The 25909-nt window shown below is 31.5% G+C and overlaps 1 protein-coding gene across 6 annotated transcripts in view; it reads right to left on the bottom strand.

Annotated features, from left to right (window-relative positions):
• LOC145296820 (uncharacterized) overlaps nt 1-25909 on the bottom strand; it is a 141905-nt gene that overhangs the window by 106063 nt on the left and 9933 nt on the right. For all 6 annotated transcript variants that reach the window (XM_080142906.1, XM_080142907.1, XM_080142910.1 and 3 more), the window contains exons 2-5: nt 22945-23126; nt 11014-11088; nt 1975-2150; nt 998-1221 (exon numbers count right to left, since the gene is read on the bottom strand). In XM_080142906.1, coding sequence (XP_079999032.1) covers nt 998-1221; nt 1975-2150; nt 11014-11088; nt 22945-23105 — 636 coding nt within the window. In that variant the 5' untranslated portion in view covers nt 23106-23126. The remainder of the gene's footprint in view (nt 1-997; nt 1222-1974; nt 2151-11013; nt 11089-22944; nt 23127-25909) is intronic.

Genomic DNA, 25909 nt, shown 5'->3' with positions numbered 1-25909 from the left:
GAACTGAAGATCTCTGGAAAAAAATTTCATTTAATTTGATCGAGTAGTTTTTTTTGTTTTACAGCGGAAAAACACGTTTTTATGACAGCATGTTGAAGGTAGACATCTTTGAATTTTTAAAATTTTTGTTTGGATTTTAGAATACGCCACGGGAGATAACTCCATGTAAAACGCCGACACTCCCTCCCCATCTTTAATACTAGCCTTTCTTCCTAAAAATCAAACCTTTTGCTTGGTATCATAACAAATTGCTTTTTTGCTGTAAAACAAAAACTACTTGATGAAATTAAGTGAAATTTTTTTCCAGAGAACTTCATTCCATAACGGATATGTACAATTTAAACTTCTTTCAATATTTTCATTTTTTAATGTCTTGATTAAACTGTACAAGTACAAAAAAAAAAACTAATTGATAAAACATCTGACAAAAAAAAATTGCTTCCAAGGATCTACAGGCAAATTTATCTTTCGTTGACCTTTGACAAGTAAATATTTTTTTTTACTAGCCAAATAGGAAAGTTACTAGCCAACCTCACATGATTTTTGGAATATGACATCTTTGTTCTATGACATGATAAACATTTTTTTTTTAATATTTTTGTTTAAATAATTGTAATTCTGCACTAGATTTAATGTTGAGATTTGAACATATAAACATTTGAATTCCTTCAGATGTTTTTTAAACAGCCTTTGTTTAAAAAAATTTTTTTTTTAAGTATATTGTTCTATTAAACTTTTACTGTTTAAATAGTTTGTCTTTGCCCTTTTAATAAAAAAATGTTTAAAAACATTTTTCACACAGTAATGAGCTTTGGAAAACTGTCAGATAAAAAACAATAGCCAATAAGCGTTTTATTATTTATGGTTGTCACTTGAAAAAAAAAAATCACACATAAATGTGACTGTTTCACTTGCAATGTAAATACGTGGCTTCATACAACTTAAGATAAAATATTACAAAATCTTGAAAGAAAGAAAAGGTTTTAATCTGAATTACTTTTTGTGTCTGCGTAGCAACTGCATTTGTGTTCTGATTTCTTGTTTGTGAATTTTTGCTGATTGTGATTTTCACAGGTGAAATGCCATGAAGATTGTTTGATGAAGATGATGTTGTAGCTCGAGAGGTTTGTGTTCCAGCAGACACAGAGCTAATACTGTCAGCAGTGCTATGACGTCTTTTCTTTGCAAAGATTTCTTCATCTTCGTCAAGAATTGTACCCCCTGAAAAAGAGAAAATTCATACCTATATTATCATCATAAGTATCAATTTGTGTTAAGCATTGGAAATTTTGCGATTGTAATAAAAAAATGCAAAATACAAATAGCAAAATGTTCAACTAAATTTTATGGATCAATTCAAATATAATTAAGATTATTTGAATTATTATAATTATCTAAGTTCACAGCCATTATCATTCATTCCATAATGGATACGTACAATATAACCTTTTTTTGATATTTTTATTTTTTAATGTCTTGATTAAACTGTACAAGTACTATCCATTTTATTGTCTTACTTTCCTTGATCATGGGTTGACATTTTATGAAAAACCTGGAGTGGATAAGACATTTATCAAAAGTCAGCAAAATGTTTCATAAAAAAAGGGAACATTCAAAAGAAACAGGGAAAAGAAGAAGATTATTGTCTGCCAGAGGTGCTGGATTGAAGAAGTAAATTAAAGATCGTCTTTTACAATGTGACTTTATTACTTGTATTAAACTATGTAGCACAATATTATTTTCTGAGTATTTATTAGTACTTATTACTTTATCTTATTTGGGTCTGTTCTATATTTAAAATACAATGAACACTGTTTTCATAGAAATATTAATAAACTCGTATTTGCTGCATGTTATTGGTTTTTCTGTTCACAACTAATTTTTTACGCTATCCAAAAAAAAATATCAGCTTTATCAAAACATATTTGCTGATTCAATAATTGTTATAAAAAAATGGAAATGAAATTAACTTACAATCTTTGTTTCCAGTTTGAGCTGGACTTGGCATAACAGCATTTTTTCCAACTTGAGAATTGACTGCTTGGTTTGCAGTGACTGTGAATGCTGTTTGTGGGACAAGTCGGGGCATTAACGGAATTAAACGCCTCCCCTCGATCAACCAATCAGCATCTGTGCTGGGACCAGACATACTATAAATAGAAACAGATAAAAAAAGATACCAGTATTGAAATTTTACATGGTATGAATATTATATTCAAATAAATAAAAAAAAAAGTAACAGTTTAACTGTTCGACATTCTCGAATATCAAGTGGTTTAATCTGAACTCCACATGTGGAAATATCTTGGAATTCATTTTTTGTTGTCTTTGTTTATTTTAAACACAGCATATTACTACTGAAGCATAAAGGACTACTTTGGTAGGAGCCAGATTTATAGATGACAACCAAGGTGTAGAGTAGGGCAACAAGATATTTGTTCTCATTACAATTAAATTACTGCATATTGGTACTGTAGAGGAAACAATTAGAAGAAAGGGAATTCCAAAATAAGCAATCTAAGAAGAGAAGCTATCCGAGTAAAAAAATCTTTCACTATCTAGGTACCTTTACAGTGAATGGGTGTAATTAAGCTCGTCGGGTGGTTTGGGGGTATGTACGTTAAGGGGATGTAAGTGCAGTATATTCATTGAAATATTTATAAAAAAAACACAGATGCCACTCTGCAACGATGCAATACACACAGGAGCTTGACAGACAGTGCAGAGTCTATTAGGTTAGAAATTGTTTTTTTGCACTCTTTCCAAGTGGTTGGTGCACCAGTCCAAATGTGACAATACTTTATAAAATGCTGGATTTGTAGAAATATAGGATACTAGCAGGTGAGAGAAGTTTCACCTTCTTGGTGTAGCAGCCTTATAGCTGGAAGATGACTTAAGGTAGATAGAACAACACAGACACAACATTCATCACTAGCAGGAAGACCCAACCTGCCCAAGATTGAATGAGGATCAACAAATGTTCCAGACTTCCTACACTTCAAAATTGGTGAAATCGCTCATTTTTCAATCAAATCAATTGATTGCCTGCTCTAGTCAAAGACCCATCACAGTGCACCAGGAGGAAGCTTCACATGCCTCCCTGCAATGACTTAGTCCATAATACATTGTAGTCTACATTGCACTGTAGAGAACCTACTGTTGATTTTATAACATTATTTATATATAATAACTTTAATTAAAGTTTAAAATACAAAAATCAAGTATCATAATTCAATTGCGCTTTAAGCAGAAACATTCATTTTGAACACACTCCTGTCTTATTGATGAATCTCCTGTTGATTTTATATGCAAGGCTCTTTTACTTGTGCAGTGATAATACTTTTCAAATATACTTGTGATGTTAGGCTGTATAAGGCGGTTAACTTTCGTCAAAATGGGACTGTTCCTATTTAATCATATTTTTTCGATTAACAATTTTTAATGCTTATTCAATACAAAACCTATCCAAGAACACTTCCAGAAACATAAAATACATTTGTGTGAAATGTTTAAAAGACTACCCCAGTGGTTTCAGAGTTCATAGGGAACGAATTCAGACAAACACACAGTCAAAGTGTCTTTTATATATAAGTAGAGATCGTTATAATTTTTAGTTCAACATCCATTTTACATGCTGACATATGTTCGATGGCTTTTAGAAATCGATTTCCAAGTTAATCTATCTCTGGCCAGGTCTTTATTTATTCCCCTGTTTTTTAAGTCCATTCTTATCATTCTTTCTCATGTTTTCCTTGCCCTTCCTCGGGGAACTGAACCTGCGACCTCAACTTTTCAACATCTACTAACCCAAGAGCTCCCATTCATTTTTTTTATGTGACCATACTACTGAAGTTTCCTGTTCTGCACACATCTCCCTACACTGTCCAGATTTAATCTTCCTCTGAGACCAACAGATCTAAATATGTCTTTAAGACTCCCATCACACATCCATCATAACATTTTCTATGCATCCTCACTTTCATCATGTATCACACTACAAATACATACTTGATAGACTCTTCCCTTGATTAGCAATAATAATACTTTGCTGATTAGTGATGGTAGAAGTTGCCTGAACATACTTTATCCATTTCCAACTTCCGTAATTACACTAGAACTTGATTCCGCTTGTGTTTCAAAAGATAAAACTTCTGAACAACCTCAATAGCTTCACCATCTAGATATACTTTCTCTAACTCTTGAGTTCCTGTCCATCTTTATTCGTTTATAATGTTTTCACACAATATCATTTTATCCATCATCTCAACATTTTTCTGCTTTCATTAACATTTCGTTTCATAGTTAGCCCCACCTCCACCCTAGGATGTCCTACAGTGTTTCACTATTAATCAATACAAAGTATTCTATTTAACTTTATTATAAATATGGCCACACTTCTTAAATGTGATCCAGCTCAACCAAATCAATTCACTGTGATCTCTCAGATCTTTTTCTTGATTTAATACGAAGAAACAAAATGTTAGCATTCATTATTAATCTTTTCAGCATGTCCGTCACATGAATTGTGACCACATACATGTTTCTCATTCAGATAATTGTAATTCAAATTTAATATGTACAAATCTGCAGTCAATCTTGAATGTCTGTCAACATTCCCTCTCCAAAATGCCACTCAATAAATCATTCATAAAATTCACAATCCATCCTGCAATCAAAACATATTTAACGCAAATAAACTTCAGTCTATGTCTTACTTGAGCACTACAACTTCATTGAAAAATTTAGACCTTATATAAAATATAACTTCTATTTGTGGCTATCAAATCACAATCTCTTGACAACATCAGTTTTTTACCAGGGAGGACTTTGTGAAGATGTCATCGTCTCTCCATGTACAACATTTGATATGCCCAACCAGTTACTCATTTCTCCCAGGTTCAACATTACTTGAGTGATCTAATGAGTACCAGTGTGTCAATCTGATTATAACTATACAAATGTATAGTAACTAGCAGGATGACCCAATGTTGCTCGGGATTAAATGAAGATCACTACTTAGTACTTTTTACTAAACTCATAACACTAGATTATTATCTTTGTTGTTGTTGTAATTGCTGCTCATCCTCCTCTCGTTTTGCTCCCTAATCTATATATCTATAAAAGTGAAAATGTCTGTGTGTGTGTGTCTGTGTACATTTCCCTACCATATAATTCTGTCAATTTTCAGTCTAGAGACTCAAGATTTGACATAAGGAATACTGAGATTTTGGAAAATCTTTTTAATCAATTTTTGGCCAGAAATTTGCCTATCAAGGGGTCAAAATTCAATGACTTGACCTTTGAAAACTCTACCAAACTCCTCCACCAATTTTGGGTTTAAACACTTTAAATTTTAACTGTAGGTTACTTGAACATGTATCAAATTTTTTAATTTGATTTGAGCTCCAAAAAATAAATGTTAAAGGGTTAAAATTGGGGTCAAAGTTTTAAAAAATTTGACCTCTGCCCATTTCTGGTCTAAACATTTGAAATTTTACATAAAGGGTAGGTATTCAGAGATAGGGCAAGCTTTTTAATCGGTTTTGGTCGAAAATTTGAACTGCCAAGGGGTCAAAATTCAAAAGATTTTACCTTTGCGGTGTCTAGCAAACTATTCAGCCAATTTTGGGTCTAAATATTTGACATTTATACATAACAGGTACTCAGACATATATGGCAATCATTTTAATCAGTTTTGAGGCGAAAACTTACTGCCAAAAGGTCAAAATTGAAAATACTGACCTTTGCAAATTCTCCAAATTTTTCTGCCAATTTTGGGTCTAAAGACTTGAAATTTTAGAAGTAGATAACTTGGACATGGGTAAAACTTTGTATTTTGATTTGAAACCAAAATAATAAATGTTAAGGGGGTCAAAATTGGGGTCAAATTTTTAAAAAATTGACCTCTGTAGTCTCTACGAAATTACTCAGAGAAATTTTGGTCTTAACATTTGAAATCTTACATAAAGTGTATTCATACGTAGCGCAAGTTATGAACAGTGCACAGGGCCCGAGCAAAGCCAGGCTGAACTGCTAGTATAGTCCAAAGCTGAAATTTTAAAAACTCTCTGAAATAGTACATATGGTTTGAATTTTATTAAAATTGGGGATATATATATATATATATATATATATATATATATATATATATATATAGTTGAAGTTTTAAGGAGGTTTTGTCCCAATTATAGATGGTGGGAGGGAAGGCACATAGATATTTGGCACAGAAAGGAATGTAGAGATTTGGGATATTTCCATGACCTTCAAGTAATTTTATACATATTTCATTAAAATAGGATATGAAGTTTTAAAAGGTGATTGACACCTTGGCTCCCTTAGGTTAAAAGGGTACTTAAAGATTTAGAACCACTTTTATTATCTTCCTCCCAAAATTTTATACGTATGATTTAAATTTGTTTTTAAATCTCTATGATAATATAAAAGGAACTTTGTGTGTGTGTGTGTGTGTGTGTGTGTGTGTGTGTGTGTGTGTGTGTGTGTGTGTGTGTGTGTGTTCATTCCTTATGAACTCGGAAATGATAGGGCCAATTTTTTTTGAAATTCACATGAAGGTACTTAATGTGTTTAGGAATGTTTTTACATAGGTTTTATATCAAAATACATCCAATAAGAACCGAAAATTGATAATCAAAATATCTGATTAAAGAAGGAAGTCCAATTTTGACCAAAATTAACACTTTTATAAAACCTAACATCACAAGTTCATTTGAGAAGTTATATCACCACACAAGCAGAAAGGCCCAATCTATAAAATCAACTGTAGATTATTTTATAAGACAGGGGCATAAATGTTTCTTTTTGGAGCACAATTGAACCATGGTACTTGACTTTTGCATTTTAAACTTTAATTCAAGCCATTATTTACAGATAAGTTCATAAAATCAACAGTAGATTCTTTACGGTGCAATGTAGACTACACTATATTGTGGACTAAGTCACTGTGGAGAGGCATGTGAAGCTTCCTCCCAGTATACTGCGGGGGATGGGGGGTATCTTAATTAGAGAAAACAATTAATTGATTTGATTATAAAATGGGTGATTTCACCGATTTCGATGACAATAAACAGTATGGGAGGGTAGAACATTTGTTTATCCTCATTCAATCCTGGACAACATCGGGTCTCCCTGCTAGAAGGATATATTTGAAGTTTTAAATGGGCTACATTCTCGTAGCTCCTTTATGAGACGCACTTAGAGATTGAGGAAAACTCCTATTGCTTCCCTGATAAATTTGGCATAAAAATGCACTTAAATTTTATGTAGATTCTCTAGCACACAAACACAGATATTGGGTTTTATATATCAAGGATTATTACAGATTTATAATAAGTAATATGAATATACCAGAAGAATATGCATTTCATGACTGTTAAAATTAATTTCCCAAACAGTTTTGCATCACTTTCACCTTCCCATATGAAGATTAAAATCAAGATATATTGGTACTAAGCCTTATGTCTAGAATTCTTATATCAATTTGGATCCAAATCCATTTTGATTCTAGAAAATATCTAAAATTTAAAGTTTAAACTTAAGGGGTCTTAAGAAGAAATAGAAATTCAGGAACTCTTGCTTAATTGGTGTATAATGACTATATATCAAATTTAATGCAAATCTGAAATCTTTGAATTTTGTTTGTAAAAACTTTAAAATACTCCAATGAGACTGAAATTATTAATTGATGGCAAATAACTATTGTTAAATTTCACAAAATTTGGAAATATCTGAATTTTCACAAAGGGTTTACACCACTTCTTTGCCCCCTTTCGCAGAAAACTAAATCAAACTAAATATCAAACACATCCCATACTCTTATGCCTAGCAGCCATGTTCTAAAATTTATAATGATTGGTTAATTAGTTCAGAAGTGAATCCTATATATAGAAATGTATGAATATGTACACAGATGTAATTTTATATAATTAGTAATATTTAATTTAATTTATGCAACTCACTATGTCTTTCTCCATTTCTTCAAAGTGCATCTCATCAGAGATGCAAAATCACAGAGTAGTCCAAGGCAGGTCAAATGATTTCATTTTTTTTTTTATGTGGACTGTTATTTTATTGGTTTTACCAGTAAAAATAACAGTTAAGAGGTTAAAATTGAAAAAATTGGAACTTTGCAGGTGGAAATCAACTTAAAGTGCTCTTGTACTTGCAATGCCACACCATTTTTTCTTTAGATCGAATAAACTCAAATCAAGCATTATTGAAAAGAGCATAAAAAAACAAAGAAATAATATCCTGTTTGTTTTTTTGTTTTTAAATCGGCCCATTAAAACTGAAATTATAACCATTCAAAGTATCAAAACATGCGTGGTTCACTGGACATTTTGCCTTTAAGTCAGTCCTATTCAAATGCATTTAAGCTTGTGACTGAAAGGAAAGGAAAGTGTAGGAAATTTGCACAATTTACAGACTAACCCATCTTTAAATAACTGTATCTTTCTAAGATATTATGATGAAATTTTGAACATATTATCATAATACCATGAAGGTTCAGTTGGCATTATTTACAACCATCTCACTTGGTAACTTACAAACTAATTACCATATTTTAGTTTCATTTCAACAGCTTTAAATAGAACAGCTAAGAAAAATGGTAAATAAGGCTTTATCATCATAGGAAGTATTATTCTGATGGATATTATCATTCGCCATTACAACATCATGAAAATCCAAGATGGCAACCGAGAAATCCAAAATGGCCACTACAACACACTTCAAAGAAATTATTAGCAAAATATAGCTTGTAGAATATCAAATTAAAGGAAATTTTGTACAGATTAGAATTATGCTTTCAAGTACATTAAACTAATTAGCATAAACTCAAATCAAGAAAAAAAATATTGAAAAATAGGCATTATTGAAAAGCCATTTTAATGGCTTTAAGTAGAAGCATCATAAAAAACAGTTAAAAAAAATGGTAGATAAGACTTTATCATCATGCGAAATATTATTCTGATGGACATTATCATTTGTCATCATTACACTGTGAAAAATCCAAGATGGCAACCAGGAAATCCAAGATGGCAACCAGGACACAATTCAAAGAAATTATTAACAAAATATGGCTTGTAGCATATCAAATGAAAGGAAATTTTGTACAGATTACAATTATGCTTTCAAGTACATTAAACTAATTAGGATAATTAAATTTCATTTTAACGGCTTCAAGTTACCGTGACAATTATTAAGCGAGTTTCTACCATTATTTTGTATATTTTTTTTATTTTTAAATCATTGTCAAGTAAAAAGACATTGCGGCCATTTTTTCTTGTTCTCATGTAACGCTCGCCACTACTTGTTTTTTGAACAGAATAAACATTTACAACACCAAAAATTTATCAAGGTAGGTAGAAGATTAACTTGCCTTTGGTAATATTTATTTGTTATATATTTGTTGTTTGACCACATTTTTATACTTCTGTGGATTGTAAAACAAACCCAATAAAAGTTATTCTTTTACTTTACTGGATAAGTGGTTTGTGTGTTTTAACTCATTTAAAAGTGTGGTCATTGTCGGTCATTCTTTTTCCAAGAATTTATTTTTTTTAAATATTTTTTTCCTTTCCATAATTAAAACTTATGTTTTATAAATAATATCAAAAATGAAATGAATACTTTACGTTCGTAAGTTAGTTGACGGACGTTTTGTTTACAAATTTTTTTGTGCACGTCTCGACACAAAAATTCTCATGTTTATATGCGGTTGCCACTACTTTTATCGATTTGTGCATAGAAAGTTTTTATCCAATTCTTTTCAAATTTTAGGATAAAATTAATATATTCACTACTAAATAGCATTTGAACACAGTTTTTATCTTTACTTATCTTTGTGTTACAAAGCATTAACTTTGAGATGTTTTATTTTCAACTCGAAAACCAAGAACAAAAAAAAAAACAATGTTCATTGTCAGTTATTCTTTTTCAAAAAAATATTCTTTTCCTGTCCATAATTAAAAATTTATGTTTTCTAAATAATAACAAAAATAAAATGAATTCTTTATCTTCGTAAGTTAGTTGACGAACGTTTTGTTCAGATTTTTTTTTTTGTGCGCGTCTCAACACATAGAAATTCTCATGTTTATATGCGGTTGTCACTATATCTATCAATTCATGCATAATAAATTTTTATCCAATTCTTTTCAAATTTTAGGATAAAAGAAATGAATACATTCGCTATTAAATAGCATTTGAACACAGTTTCTTTCTTTAACTATCTTTGTACTATAAAGCGTCAACTTTGAGATATTCTAAATTTTGACTGAAAATTCCGTAGTAAAGACAATTCTTTTCCCTGATTAGCTAAAACAACTAGGAAATTCGTCGATGGGGACAACTTCCATTCTGATTATTTATTTGAACACACTGATCGCTTATTTGCAAAAAGTGATCTACCGCCAGCGGGCATGCTATGCTGGCATGTTTCGTCGTTAATAGCAATTTCTTTGAATATACAAATCACAACAAAAATATTAAAATACCATTTTAAAGTAAATTTTATTGTGAATCCAGTTATATAAGTTTTATTACTGATTTAAAGACTGAGTGTTAAATTAAGTAGCAGTGTGTGCCTTGTCCAGCGTTGAACGTTATGGTGTCTGACATTGCTATTTGCACACATACACAAATACACATTCATATGATAAAGTTGGTTCATTTTTTAACTATTTCTTATTCATCTGACAATAGCTCAAATGGTAACAACTAAGGCTGGAGCACTAAATGTTTTGATTTCAAATCTCACTGATAGCACTCCAGTCATAATTTTTTTTTTTACCTTTTGAAATCACTACTATATATTGGGTACAATATAATAATCAATAGAGAATTGGTTCTATAATAAATACAAAAATCTGCATAAATAAAAATATATTTAAGCGTATTTTATGACTGGTCAATGCCAGGCACCCCCCTGCTAGTCATTATATATTTAATACAAGAATAAAGAGTTATCAAGTTCTTTTTTGAATAAAAGATACTAACTTGTCTGCAATGCTCGACAACTGTTCATCATTAACAGCTCTCCGAACTTCCGCTCGGTGTCGTTCAGTGGATATGCTGGAAAAAAGAAATGTAAAAAAATACTTATTGGAACATAAAACAAATATATACAAAGTTTTTGAACATGTGGATTGAATATATCTTCAAGTTAATACTAAATAAGTAAATTAAAAAGAAAATCAGGTGCTTGTTCAGAATTCCCCCTATATTAAAAAACAAATAAAGAAAAATCTGTATGTATGATGCACGTACCCATGATGGAAGGAATATATTATATAGTTTTATTTTTTAAAAATAAGTTTAAAACGATTGATGGGAATTCATAGGCATTACAATAATTAATAATAGAATGAAATAAAACTAGAGTAGTTGTCAAAAATTACTGCAAAAAAAAAAAAAATGTAACGTTTTCAAACAAATGAATGCACAACACACTTCAAAGAAATTATTAGCAAAATATAGCTTGTAGAATATCAAATTAATTTTTAAGATATTATGTTGAAATTTTGAAGATGTTATCATAACACAATGAAGTTTCAGATGACTATTTATGATCATTTCACTTGGTAACTTGCATACTAATTAGCATATTTCGGTTTAATTTTAACAGCTTTAAATGAAACATCATAAAAACAGGTAAGAAAAATAGTAAATAAGGCTTTATCATCATGAAGTATTATTCTGATGGACATTATAATTTGATAAAAATCAAAGATGGCGACCAGGAAATCCAAGATGGCCACCACAACATGATTCAAAGAAGTTATAAACAAAATATAGCTTGTAGAATATCAAATTAAAGGAAATTTTGTACAGATTAGAATTATGTTTTCAAGTACATTAAACTAATTAGCATAAACTCAAATCAAAAAAAAAATATTGAAAAATAGGCAGACATTTTTATATTATTATAAAATGTATATCCATTTGAACAATTAACTATTTATATCACACTCAAATTCAACTCCATCCAAATGGATATTTTTATGGCGATTTTACATCAAACAACCGCAGACAATTCTCACATTTTATATATTTCGAATCAGCTGCTTCTCATGTTATATCTTGAATTACTTCCCTTTATGCTCTACACTATTTTTACACACACAAGGTTGTTATCAGGCATAGCTGCTGAAGATAAGATCTCATAAGACAGACGAGAATGCATGAAAAACAGGTTGCTGGTGCCTTAAAACCAGTTTGCTTCTAGCTAACAGAGCTCATTAATCATGGATGTCTGTCTCTTAATGAGAAGGATCATTTTGATTCAAAACTGGAATTCATGAGGCTCTATAGCCAAATCTAGAACAATCCCTCGAACGGAAAATCTGATGATAATTACCAGTTATTTTCCCTTGGCATGTCAACAGTTCATAATAATGGAAGCTCGGCGAATGGTATTCATATTCATTTGTAACTATAATTCAATGATGTATAGTTTCTTTGTGACCTCATCTCTCACCTGTGCATACTAAAATCCCTATGACAATGAAGGAGCTACAAAGTTTGCAGCTTTAATCTGCTAGGAAACACTGTCACAATTCTGCAAATAGGTGGTAAGAACTTAACATATGATGTTTGTCTGCCATTTGTGCTACAGGTTATGTAGATCTGTAGCTGGTCTAAATAGCCATCCATGGAATCATGAGAAAGAAAAGGATGATAATAGAAAAACATAATGAAATGGAAATTATCTGTGAAGATGCAGTGAATTACATATATATACATGATGATAATAATGGAAATAGTATTTCGACAAAATAGAGATAAAAAAAAGGAACAAATCAAGTTATGTGTTCATCAACGTTTCGTCTTTATTGGCATTCAGAAGTCTTACAATAAAGACAAAACATTGATGAACACATAACTTGGTTTGTTCCTTTTTTATTTCTCTCTCTCTCTATATATATATATACAGTGATGATCATATTTATTGGCACGGTAAAATAAAAGTTAAATTTTGTCTAATAAATTCTAAAAAAGGGATTAAATTAAAGAAAATAACAAAGTATATTATGTATTTTTAACTGGCTTTTCCGATGCAGCAATCGGATTTTAGAAAAAATAAATAACAAAGGAACAACAAACATAATTGCAAAAAACCCTTGTTCAAAATTATTGGCACGATTTATTTAATAATCAATTGTATAGCCTTTGGCCTTGATTACCTTCCTCAGTCGCTTTTCATAGTTTACAACCGAGTTGTTGCACTCTTCAGTAGTAATTTTAACCCACTCTTCCTGACAATAATCCTCCAATTGAATAAGATTCTTAGGTTTCCTTTGCATTACCCTCAATTTTAATGTTCTCCATAAATTTTCAATTGGATTAAGGTCTGGGCTTTGTGATGGCCACTCCAAAACATTAATATGATTGTCCTCCAGCCATTTCTTAGTCAGTTTAGCCGAATGCTTTGGGTCATTATCTTGCATGAACCACCAACGACGACCAAGTGAGAGCTCTTTAGCAGAGTCTTTCACGTTTTCATCCAATATTTTAACATAATCTTCCTTTTTTATGCTACCTGTGACCTTAACAAGTCGCCCTGGTCCAGAGGCAGCAAAGGATCCCCAAAACATCAAACTGCCTCCACCGTGCTTCACTGTGGGTATGGTGTTCTTAGGCAGGAAAGCTTCGCCAGATTTTCTGTAAATATAAGACACTTTATTATGGCCAAATAACTCTATTTTCGTTTCGTCAGTCCATAGAACACGTTTCCAGAATGCAACATCTTTATCAATATGACGTTTTGCAAAGGCTAGCCTTGCTTTCAGGTGCATAGGCTTCAATAAGGGAGTCTTTCTCGGACGACATGCTTTTAAACCAGCTCTCTTCAAAACTCTACCAACTGTATGTCGAGATACATTCACTCCAGAGGTGCTCTGTTCATCAACAATCTCCCCAACAGAGATCATTGGGTTTTGTTTTACTTGTCGAACAATTTTCCATTCATCTCTTGGGGAAAGAATCCTTTTTCTCCCTCTACCCTCTAAACTCATAACGTGGCCTTGCGATTTGAACTTGTTTATTATGGCTCTAACAGTGGATTTGGGAAGGTTTAGCTTTTTTGAAATCTTATCATAGCCCTCCCCATTGGTATGGCATGCTACAATAAGCTTCCTGACGTCTTTGCTGTGTTCCTTAGTTTTAACCATGGCGATTGAAAATTATAATTTAGTCACTTATAATAGTTTAAATAAATCGCTATCTAAAAATTATCTGAAAAAAATTATTCACTGAATTAGCGTTAAACAAGCATAATATGGCTATAAAAAAGTTCAGAAAGCACGTAAACCGGAAATTGATTGATATTATACTGATACTAAAAGAAAAACAAAGCCGTGCCAATAATTTTGAACAAGGGTTTTTTGCAATTATGTTTGTTGTTCCTTTGTTATTTATTTTTTCTAAAATCCGATTGCTGCATCGGAAAGGCCAGTTAAAAATACATAATATACTTTGTTATTTTCTTTAATTTAATCCCTTTTTTAGAATTTATTAGACAAAATTTAACTTTTATTTTACCGTGCCAATAAATATGATCATCACTGTATATATATATTTGTAGTCATCGACATACAGTCCTATATATATATAGAAATATCATCTGTACCCTATATATATATATATATATATATATATATATATATTTCAACTCGTAACTTTATGATTTTTTTTTTTTACTTTTGTTGTCAATTTTGTCTTCATGAAAACAGACTATTTCCCTTCCATTTTTGGAGAATAATTAATTATGAACAGAGTTCTCCTTAAAATACACACTAGAAGGACAAATGAGGAACTTTCAGACTTATGCAATGCCAGCAGATTAATTGTAGATAAAGCCTCCCACCCCCAGAAAACTTGAAAGATTCTTGACCAAGATCAAAGTGTAGTATCTGTTCTTCAGATATGGCACTTCCATTTCTCGTTCTCTTTCAGTGGAGGAGAAATCCTTCAAGACTGAGACAATTTTTATTTTTGTACCTTTTCTCCACGTTAAAAAATGACCCTGGTGTCTAACTCTGTCCCGTGGGGAGGCATTGTAAATAGGTACAAGTGACATCAGAGAGAAAAATGCACGATCAACAATCTGATGCAATGAGAACAATAAAGTTTAGGAAATCATTGACAACGAACGTAGCATGTTGATGTTTACCATTGTAAGGTAGAAAGATTGGTGATCCATGAGGATATTCAAGCAATTTTGCTGACGTTGTTCGTAAGTTTTGTTAATAGCTTTACAACCTCCCCCCAAAAAAATACTTTTTCCAAATCTGAATTTCCAGTGTCTTACACTTCTTGCACACAAATACTTGTGATCTGTAGCTTTTTTAAGTACAATGTACATAATTAAATCTTTAATTTAAATTTATTTATTGCAGACTATTATTCTCATCTTTTCTTAGTTGTTTCACAACGTTTCAGCCAACTATTCCTCTGGCTTTTGTCAGGTGGTAACCACGACAGGATAGGAACTCCGAATTCCCTTACTGGATTCTCAGCAATTACTGCCATCCATAGTTGTTGTCGTTTCACCACATTTTGGCCAAGTAAGCCTCTGGCCAGCTTTGGGTAGGATTAAAGCCGCTATCTTCAGGCAATTCTCACCTGGAACTGTAGAGATTCAATGTTTCTATCCAGTGAGAATTGTCTAAAGATAGCGGTCTCAATCCTACCCAAAGTCGGCCAGAGCCTTACTTGGCCAAAATGTTGGTGAGACGACAACAACTATGATGGCAGTAATTGCTGAGAATGCAGTTAGGAGATTCGGAGTTCCTATCCGTCGCGGTTACCATCTGATGAAGGCCAGAGAAATAGTTGGCCGAAACGTCATGAAACAACAACTAAGAAAAGATAAGGATAATAGTCCGCAATAAATAAATTAATAAATAATACTCATCTCAATAATGAATTCCAATTAAATAATATATAAAATCTTTTTTAGTTAAATTATATAAAGCAAATATTGATCTGTTCTAAAATATTGCATTTCCGATAGGTTGTAATATTTAATCCTGATCGATATTTTATTTTTTATTAATCATAAAAAAAAAGGGGAAAGGCTTTAACTTTCACACTGAGAAGCCCTCCCATTACATCAGGAGCAAATTTAATGAGATGATTTTTGGATACTCACCAGTAGTAAATCATATTTTAAGTGTCTTTATTGGCTAATCTGAAGTTTATTCTTTAAAGAAATATTTTTCAATAATTACAGATTTTAACTATTTATAGAATATGATAACTGAAAAAATAATTGAGATATCGCTAAAAAAAAAAAAAATGATATCTAAATGAACTAATTTCTCAAGACATAAATCTGTAATCTGAAATTAATCTGTCATCATCAGCTAGAGTTACATGCCTAACATCTATTCTGGCTTATTCAGTTAATAGCATCGCTATTTCCTAACTGTTTTGGTGACTCAATCAGTTAGCATGTTGTACTTACAGAGAGAGGTTTGGAGTTCAAATCTTACTTGAGGTATAAGTATTTTTACTTTGGTTTTGTATCAAAATGAACTTAAATATTTTAAATTACAATATGTAGCAGATAGTTTTCCTAAATTAAAACGAAACAAAGATCTTGGGCAACACTAGAAAGCCCTGCTAGTTGAATATAAATTGCTTTAAGAAAGAGAATTTTTTAATACATGCATATTTACGAAGAGTTTTATTTATTAAGAGTATTGTTTATGAGACATGATCTAACGTACAGTACGTACGTTACCAATGTGCTGGCACTTTGGTCTATGAAATAGAGCGGTTATGATATAACAAAAATAAAATGCTTACGTTTATTGTTATTCATAGAAATGCATTTTCCAAGAGAAAAATGAACTCCGAAACTACATTTGTCTGTTATAGTGGACTAGCATGATTATCTGGTATTGTACAAAGCAAAAGTGTAACATAACTTCTATCCCCCTCCCCTCCCAAAAGTGTAACATAACTTCTATCCTCCTCCCCTCCCACTTTCTTCTTGCCTAGTCCATTCCTCTCTAAAGACATATACACACATATAACAAGTCAACAAAAGGGAAATAACTCTGTAAAACAAAAAGAGTTTATATGATAGCATTAAAAATCACATTTACTTCTTGATAACATTAAATGATATAGATAGCTATTTAACTCCCAAAGAATGAATCTTTTTTTTTTTAACTTTAGATATTATTTTTCCAGGGTTACACTGATTGAAAAATATACCAACGTTGTAAGGATTTGTTGAGTATTTTTCAAAGTTTAGCAAGACATACACAACACCTTTTATATTATTGGTAGGTGTGAAGGTATAATTTTACATACAGTATATATTTGTATTAAGTGGCTATTAAATTCAGACTAATTAGGTTAATTAATCTAATTATTTTTATATGACATATTAACCATGAAAATGTGAAATCTCTTTTACAGGCTTATAGATATAAAGTAAATACTTCTTCATAAACACTTAGCTGTTAGACCACAAGTGTTCATATGGAATAGTAAACCTTCCGAATATGTAATTAGAATTATTAACCCATATTAAGCCCCATTCAAGGGAACACTTTAAGAGAAATATAAGATTTAAATCTAACAATAGAGTAGATTCAGTAGATAAAACACTTGGTTTATTAATGTATTTATTTTTCTGGTATTTGAAATGTCACAACAGCCTAGTGTTAAGAAGCTTGGATTCAAATCATTCGACCAGTGGTACAGTTACTTTACCCACACTGATGATTGGTTCAAACATGAAACATATGTCTGTGGATATTAAAAATAATTATATATATATATATATATATATATATATATAGTCTTTGAAGTTTTTTACATTTTAAACCATACAAAAAATTACTTTTTATCATTCGTTAAAAAAAAAAAAAAAAACATTTAGTCAGTAAGTCATTTAATCACCTGCAATCACTGCATCAACTCTCTCGAATTTACTATAATACCAATTTTTTTATTTTTTATTTTTTATTTTTCAAGGGATCATCAGTTGTTTACCATGATTACGGGGATTTAAAAACAAAACAGTATATTACATCATGGCTCCCCAGCAGTGTTGATCAAACACCACCACCCTTAATCTTAGGAAGAAGACATGTTAAAAAAAATTTTTTTTTTTTTTTTTTGATCCAATTTCCTATTCTTAATTGCAATTACTAACCTTTTCATAGTATAAAAATGAATTTCTTACCTGTGCGATTCATCAAATTCCACATTTAAAATGGTTACATTTTTTAATTTATCAGTCTTGTATTTATAAGATTTGGATTAATCCATTTAACTACTTATCACCCCCACTATAATTAGTAGTTTGTATATTTACATTCTTATTTATTTAAAATTAGATATATAAAGGTTAAAAATATTTTATTTTTACATATATACATTTTTTTTTTTTTTTTTTTTTTAATCTATAAATTTATTATATGTAATTATAAATACATTTTATACATTGCTAATATAGTTTTGGATTTCCTTTATTAATATAGTCTGGTTTATCTTAAACGATTCAAAAGCATCAGGATAACGAACAAATGCTTTATTTAACTGTTTAAATATTTTATTTTTATCTCCACCTTGTTTTATCATCCTTATTACTAAGCTAGAAATATATATATATATATATATATATATATATATATATATATATATATCTTTTATTATAACAAGAAAACCAACTTCTCAAAATCAAAACAGCATCAAATGAAAACAGCAGTTTTTAGACAAACAAAGGACTCCTTATCTTATCAATTAACAATAAATTATACAAAGCTTAATGCTCTACTGCAGTTTTTACATCCAAAACACAGCATACTGCCACTTCGGCATAACAGGCTACTATTTGGGACCATGTCTACAGGGCACCATGTGGAGAGTCAAGCAGCAAGATGTCTGTTCACATTACATTTAAACTTCTGCATGTTAGTATAATCAAGGAAGCAGGAAACAGTGGGGGAATTCCAAAGTCTATCAGTTTGAGGAGAGAAATTGTTAGAGTAGAACGAGACACAAGTGTTTTGAGTTTATCAGCGAACGTTCCATTAAAGTACTTGTAAAACAGGCACAGAAATGAAACACAGCAGTGTTGCGACAGAGGTGGAGCTTGGTTGATAGTGCGGGATCTATTCAGTTGGAGATTCTTTTTTCAAGCCAGTCTAACAGGGAGAGACTAGTGGTAGATGCACCAGTCAAGTGATGCCATTAGCGATCATCAAAAGTGTAGCTTATTGGTCTCTAATATTTAGCAATCATCTCAAACATTAAAGACTGATAATCAGTGATATTGTGAAACCATAATAAAGCGTCAAGTACCATTCTTTAGCATTTATTGACTGAGAACCATGAAAAATAATACGCTACTTGAAAATTCTTCCTTCAAACTCAAAATTCACGGGCAATATGAACTGAAACAAATACACTGAGGACATTGTGAAGGAAGAAGGTGGGTTCCTTCTATCAAGTTAGAAGACTATTCACACCCGAGTATCCTGTACCTCTACAAGGCCACCATTCGGCCATGCATGGAGTATTGTTGCCACATCTGGGCTTGTGCATCTACCACTAGCCTCTCTCTATTGGATAGGGTCCAAAAAAGAGTTGTCAATCTAATAGGTCCCACTTTGTCAACTAAGCTCCAACCTCTGTCCGATCGTCGCAATGTTGCATCTCAGTGCCTGTTTTATAAATATTTCAATGGAATATTCTCTAATGAATTCGTTGCACTTGTACCCCCTCAACATACATATCCCCAACAAACCCGCTTAGCAACAAAATCTCATCTCTTCACTGTTGAGGTCCCCAAATGCTAGAAAGCTTTTCTACTCTAATAGTTTCTCCCCTCGAACAGCTAGAATTTGGAATTCCCTTCCTGCTACCTGCTTCTCTGCCTGTACTGATATTTAGAAATTTAAATGTAATGTAAACGAACATCTTTCCTAGGCCTGGTCCCAAATAGTAACCCCTTACGTTCAAGTGGAAATATGCCTTGCTAGGGGTGAACGTGAGTAAAAAAAAACAAACAAAAAAACATAACGCATCATTCAATAATCCCCAAGCTTAACTAATAAAGCAGTAATTTTTAGCCAACTTTATTCATCAATATAGACTCCTTCTAGGATGCTATGTTGATTTCTTCTTTAAAACACACCTATAATGCTATATAATATTTATTATTGATAGTTCTTCCTTTCTCAAGGTAATTCATGAACAAAATACTTTGCGCATACAGAGGCTAAATCCTTGTCTGCTGATGTTTGTATCTTTGGTCACTTTCATTTGTTGCTGTCCACCGAGCTAACTACCAATTTGACTCCAGAGTTGTTGATCAATGCATCATCCATTGTCACATATTGATGTTGAAACTGTTGCAAACAACACTCTGAATTGTGAATTCAGGTGACTTGAATATTCAGCATCGTTTGTATCTGTACATTAGCATTTAAAGTAAGCATGACAGATCTTAACCATTGTTTTCAATGAAGTATAGTTCAAATAATACTATTGCTTTGCTTGAACAGTATTTTTCCTATCAGAAAGCAATGCTTTATCAACACATAAAATTCAGATTTTTTTTCATTGTTTTGAAAATTTGTAATAATAGTTTCATTTAAACAACTGTAATTTGTAAACTAATAATCTGATTAATTGCAACTGATAACTTCAAACAACTATGCTGTGAAGCTACCCGTTCTGCTTGCATTGATCCAAATATATCTGAAGTGGTAAACGACATGGAATGTGCCTCAGCTGTTGGAGACTCACATAAATTTTATAGCTTCCTCCATTCGAGTACCAAACCATCTTGGACCAGAATAATGAGTCAATCACTAATCTCAATTAACACTTCATACACTGGAGAGATCACTTTGCCAATTCGCTAAACATGACCAACAACTCCCATTAACTGCTCCTATGAATAACGCCAATCTTATAACTGACAAACTCCAACACATGCTTGAAGAGGTTGTTACTGTTATTAAAAGTCTAAAAAATAACACAGCTGCAGGCAAAGATAACCTCCCTATTGAGAATCTCAAACATAGCACAATGTTTTTCAAACTGATTAAACGTTTCAGAGTAAGTAAAAACACTACAAACTTTAACAGCTAGGTACAAGAGTAACTTATCTTGCCTTTGTTAACATTTATTTGCTATATATTTTAATCTTAGACCACTCTTTCGTACCTCTGTGGATTGTAAAACAAACCAAGTATTCTGCCTAAACGTTTCAGTCTTTTTAAAGCATACAACATGATCTTGCATATGCATGTATGCTAAGTTTTTGGAGCCTTACAAAATACATCGATGCATTCAGCAAGGATGTGCTCCTCCGACAACATTTTTCAATTGTGCTACTGACTCAGTCACTTTGAGTACCTTAAAAGAGCTTCCTTATGTCATTGTTGAAATTGAATGCAATTTTGCTTTCAAGGATTTACATTATGTAGATGATATTGTCTTACTTGATGAGACAATTGTTAATGCTCAGTGTGAGCTTCACCATGTTGCATCATAGATCATGAAAATAAAAATATGCGATGTCGGCTTTGCTGCAACAAAAAAAATATGCATCGTTCACAATGGTAATGTTCTTAAAGAGATTGAGATTTACAAATATATTGGCATCATCATCACAGCCATGGGTCAAGGTGGTGTTCCTATCAAAACATGAATTGACCTTGCATGTCATGCATGTGAGGATTAATTGAATATAGAAATGCTTCATCAAATGACTTAACTAATAAAATACTATTTTTTTTTTTAATTACATGAAATAAAAAATATATTTCTACAATAAAAATCTCTTCATAACTTTCATGGACTTTGTATTATTTGGATTGTTCGGACTACTGTCCTCATCTTGAGTGTCATTTTCACAACATTTCAGTCGATGTCACCTCCAACCTTTTTCAGGTGTATCTTGTAGAACTCAAGAATTTTCTGTCAGCCATAACTGGATAGAAGTCCTAAGTAATTTGCAATTCTATTTTTCAGTCGTCCACACTGAGAATTGAACCTTCAACGTTCAGGAGAATATCACTTTTACAAGTGATTTTTCCAATTACTCTAACTACTGCGGCACAGGTCCTTGCAAATTACTTAGGACCTCTATCCAGTCATGGCTGACAGAATGAGAGTATGCTACCCCCGTAAAGTAATTTCCATACAAATTCCCAAGTTCAACAGAAATATTCCCAAGTTCGACAAGATACACCTGAAGAAGGTTGGAGGTTACATCAACCAAAACGTTGTGAAAATAACACAATGAGAACAACAGTCCAAAGAATTCAAATAATACAAATAAGCAATCCTCATCTCAAAAATTCAGAAACATAATTTCATGGACTTATTAAATAAACTTTTATACCTATGTACGAATTTTTTTTTCTCCTTATCGAAGAATGCATAGAAATTTGATTTACTATTTTCAGTGAACAACATTAAATATTAAAATTCAGTTAATTTGTTTCTTAAATAAAAATTTATTTTCTACAAGAAAAATCTTTTTTTTTTAAACTTTTATTGACTTGTTATCAAATGAAAAGAAAACAGAAAAACCTTTAATAACTTAACATACACACACACAAAAAAATTTTTTTTTTAATTTTGACATGCATATTTACAGATATTTTTATAGTTAAATCATTCTATTATGTTCAATCCTGGGTAATGCTGGGACAAGAGTTCTGCTAGTTGTAAATAAAATAAAAATAAAATATCATCTGCTGTTTATGGATGACCAGCACAAACACAAACCTCACAATATTATTGCATAAACCTCTTCTTCAAAATTTATACATAAATTGAATTTCTTGTAATATTTATTCAAGAAAAATTGTTTGAACTTGGTATAGAACTTTGTGTTAAATTGTATCTCCAAACAGAGATATGAGAAATATAATATAGGTTATTTACCTCAAGGCATGCTGTAACTCTTGGAGTAGTTTCTTCTTGTACTTGGTAAGGATACCTTGTGCTCTAAAAGCAGATACAAGAGAAGAATACGCTTCTAATTCTAATCGGCGCAAAATTCGCTTGGATTCATCCAGAGTCAAATCAAGCAACAATGGCCACATACTGCCACTCGTTGCAGATTACTGAAAGCAAAAAACAAAAAAAAAAAAAAGCTTTAAGCATTCAAACAAGAGAAAAAACTTAGATAAAATTGATGACATATATATATCTTATCATACATGAATGGCATTTAATGTATATATGTACATTATCACCTTTCACACGCACATTTTAAAAAATGAAATTATCCAATCAGCAAAGATAGTGATTGGTGATTAATTTGATATTGCTAATGTAGAAATTTTGATTGAACTCATTTGAAAATATATTGCTCCAAAATTAAATCATGCCGTCTCACCAAATAAAGTCGTTTTGTTTTAGGATATATCAATCCTTTTTGGGTTATTTAATGGCGAATCAGTAATTTTTAAAAAAGATTTTAAAGTTCTTTATATCTTCAAATATTTATTCATGGTGTTTGGTTTGGTTGTTTTGCAAAGGAAATTGTTTTTGTTTTGACTTTGTAGAACATGATTGAGTTTTACAAAGGGAAAGGAAAAAACATCAATATTTGGTGCATGTTGGGTCAGGAAGCTGGTATTGTCAAACAGCCTGATCTGGTAGCACCACCTTATCAACTGAAACAGTACAAATTTAAATACATTTCAAAAGTGACATTTTATTGATTTAAAGAATAGTTAGCTGACTATTTCATGGTAAGAAGAAAGAGAATATTTATTGTTCAAAAAAGAATTACATTGTTACAATTTTAAATATTAAACAAACAAGAGACATTCATTTTAATTGTTTAAAGAATATTTAGCTGACAATGACGATATTCCTTGAATTTCAATTTCCTAAGGCTCAAATTTTAGACACTTTCTAGACCCAAAATCATGTAATGAATTTTGATATAAAATTTGAGTAAATATTCTAGACATAAGTTTAATATCATTACATCTTGATTTTAATGTTCATTAAAGGACATAAAAAAAAAATCTCTCAGTTGGAATGTATGAGATGGCAGGTGAATGTCTGATAACTGGTAAGATGCCTCATCTCCAAGAAAATTGAAAAAAAAAAAAAAAAAGTGCAAAGCTATTCTGTTTGGAGAATTCATTTTACTCAGGTTTATACAAACATCTTTGGTTACATATGTGCAAACATGTTTCAGCTGCAACTTTATTTAAAGTCCTGCTTCCTCAGGCAAGCACAAATATATTGACGGCATATTTGTGGTGACCTGAGGAAGCTAGACTTTGAATGAAGTCACAGATGAAACGTATGCACATACATAGCCAAAGATGTCTGTATAAATATAAATTTATATTGAAATAAAGCTTTACTTGTTATGGAGCAATAGTTTATGCATGTAATTCCAAAAGTAAAACCTATTTCTTTAACTTAAAAAGTTAAAGAGTTACAAATATAGGTATAGTACCATTAAAATGAATGATCTTTTGTGCTCCAGAATTTATTTTTTTACATAGTCACCACCATTCTCAATGTACTTTTGCCAGGAACTCAATGAGGCATCTCTGCTTCTGATGCATGTCCATGACAGACATTGCTTTCTTAGAGTCTTACATTGTCAATATCTGCAACTGAGAGATGAAACTTTCAGGTCATGAATGTATAAGTTCAGTCATCATAACAATGCAATTTGCAATGCTTTCCGATTCACTTGGGTGAAATAAAAAAAATAGGAGGCATTACTTTTGGAATGTCTCTTGTATAAACACAATAGATTTATTGAATTAACATCTATGAACCAACACCTATATATGTATATAAAAGTATTAAAAGTATGAAATATGTATTTAAACTTATTCTGAAACTCAACACACACATCATCTTAACAAAGATTTGAGACCACTCAATGACTACAAAATTCACAAAAACACAGGTTGATCATATGCATTTTCTTACTGAAGTATGAGTATTACTGCTGGGGAGAACAGTAGTCTTCTCCTCATTAGCAATCATCCATTTCATTTTCTCTCAGTTTTATATTTCTTCAAAGCTCAATTTCTTTTTCATAGAGCAAATTTCCCTCTCCCTGCCGTCAAAGCTTGCTACACTATGAAACAAACCTATCAACCCTTTTTGGGTCTGATCAGAGACTTTCATTTTTTTCTTTCCCATCCTATACATCTTCTCTCTTCCTACATATGTGTATGTATAGGTTGAAGAATGGGCCAACTATTCCAGTCAAGCTACCTACCACCTGAAAGCTTAAATGGCACTTTCTTATTGGCTATACTTTCTTCTCTTGCTACCTCCCCACTCCATACACACACATCCCCTTCATTACATTGAGGAAGACTGAAAAATTACGTTCTTTTAAAAAAAACTTTTTTTAAAAAGACATTTTGTATCCCTACATGTAACCAAATAAGAAATAAGAAATAAATAAAGAGACTTTGTAATAATTTTTAATACTTTTGTTTTATTATTTATTTATTATTTATTTTTATTATTTATTTGCAGACAGTTATCCTCACCTTCATAGTTGTTGTTTCACAACATTTTGGCCAACTATTCCCCTGACCTTCGTCAGGTGGTTAACCGCGATGGGATAGGAACGCTGAGTCTTAACTTTATCTTCAGTAATTACTGCCTTCCATAGTTCTTGTCTTATCATGTTTTGGCCAACTAATCCTCTGGCCAGCTTTGAGTAGGATTGAAACTGCTATCCTCAGACAATGCTCACCTGGAAACGTAGAGATTCAATGCACCACAGTGAGCATTGTCTGAAGCTAGCAGCTTCAATCCTACCCAAATCCAGTCAGGGGATTAGTTGGCCAAAAGGTGACGAGACAATAATAACTATGGAAGGCAGTAATTATATATATATATATATATA

The sequence above is a fragment of the Euprymna scolopes genome, chromosome 17 (genome assembly GCF_053919585.1).
Source record: "Euprymna scolopes isolate OS-2025 chromosome 17, ASM5391958v1, whole genome shotgun sequence".
Classification (NCBI taxonomy): Eukaryota; Metazoa; Mollusca; class Cephalopoda; order Sepiida; family Sepiolidae; genus Euprymna; species Euprymna scolopes.
This window is presented reverse-complemented; position numbering and strand designations above follow the sequence as displayed.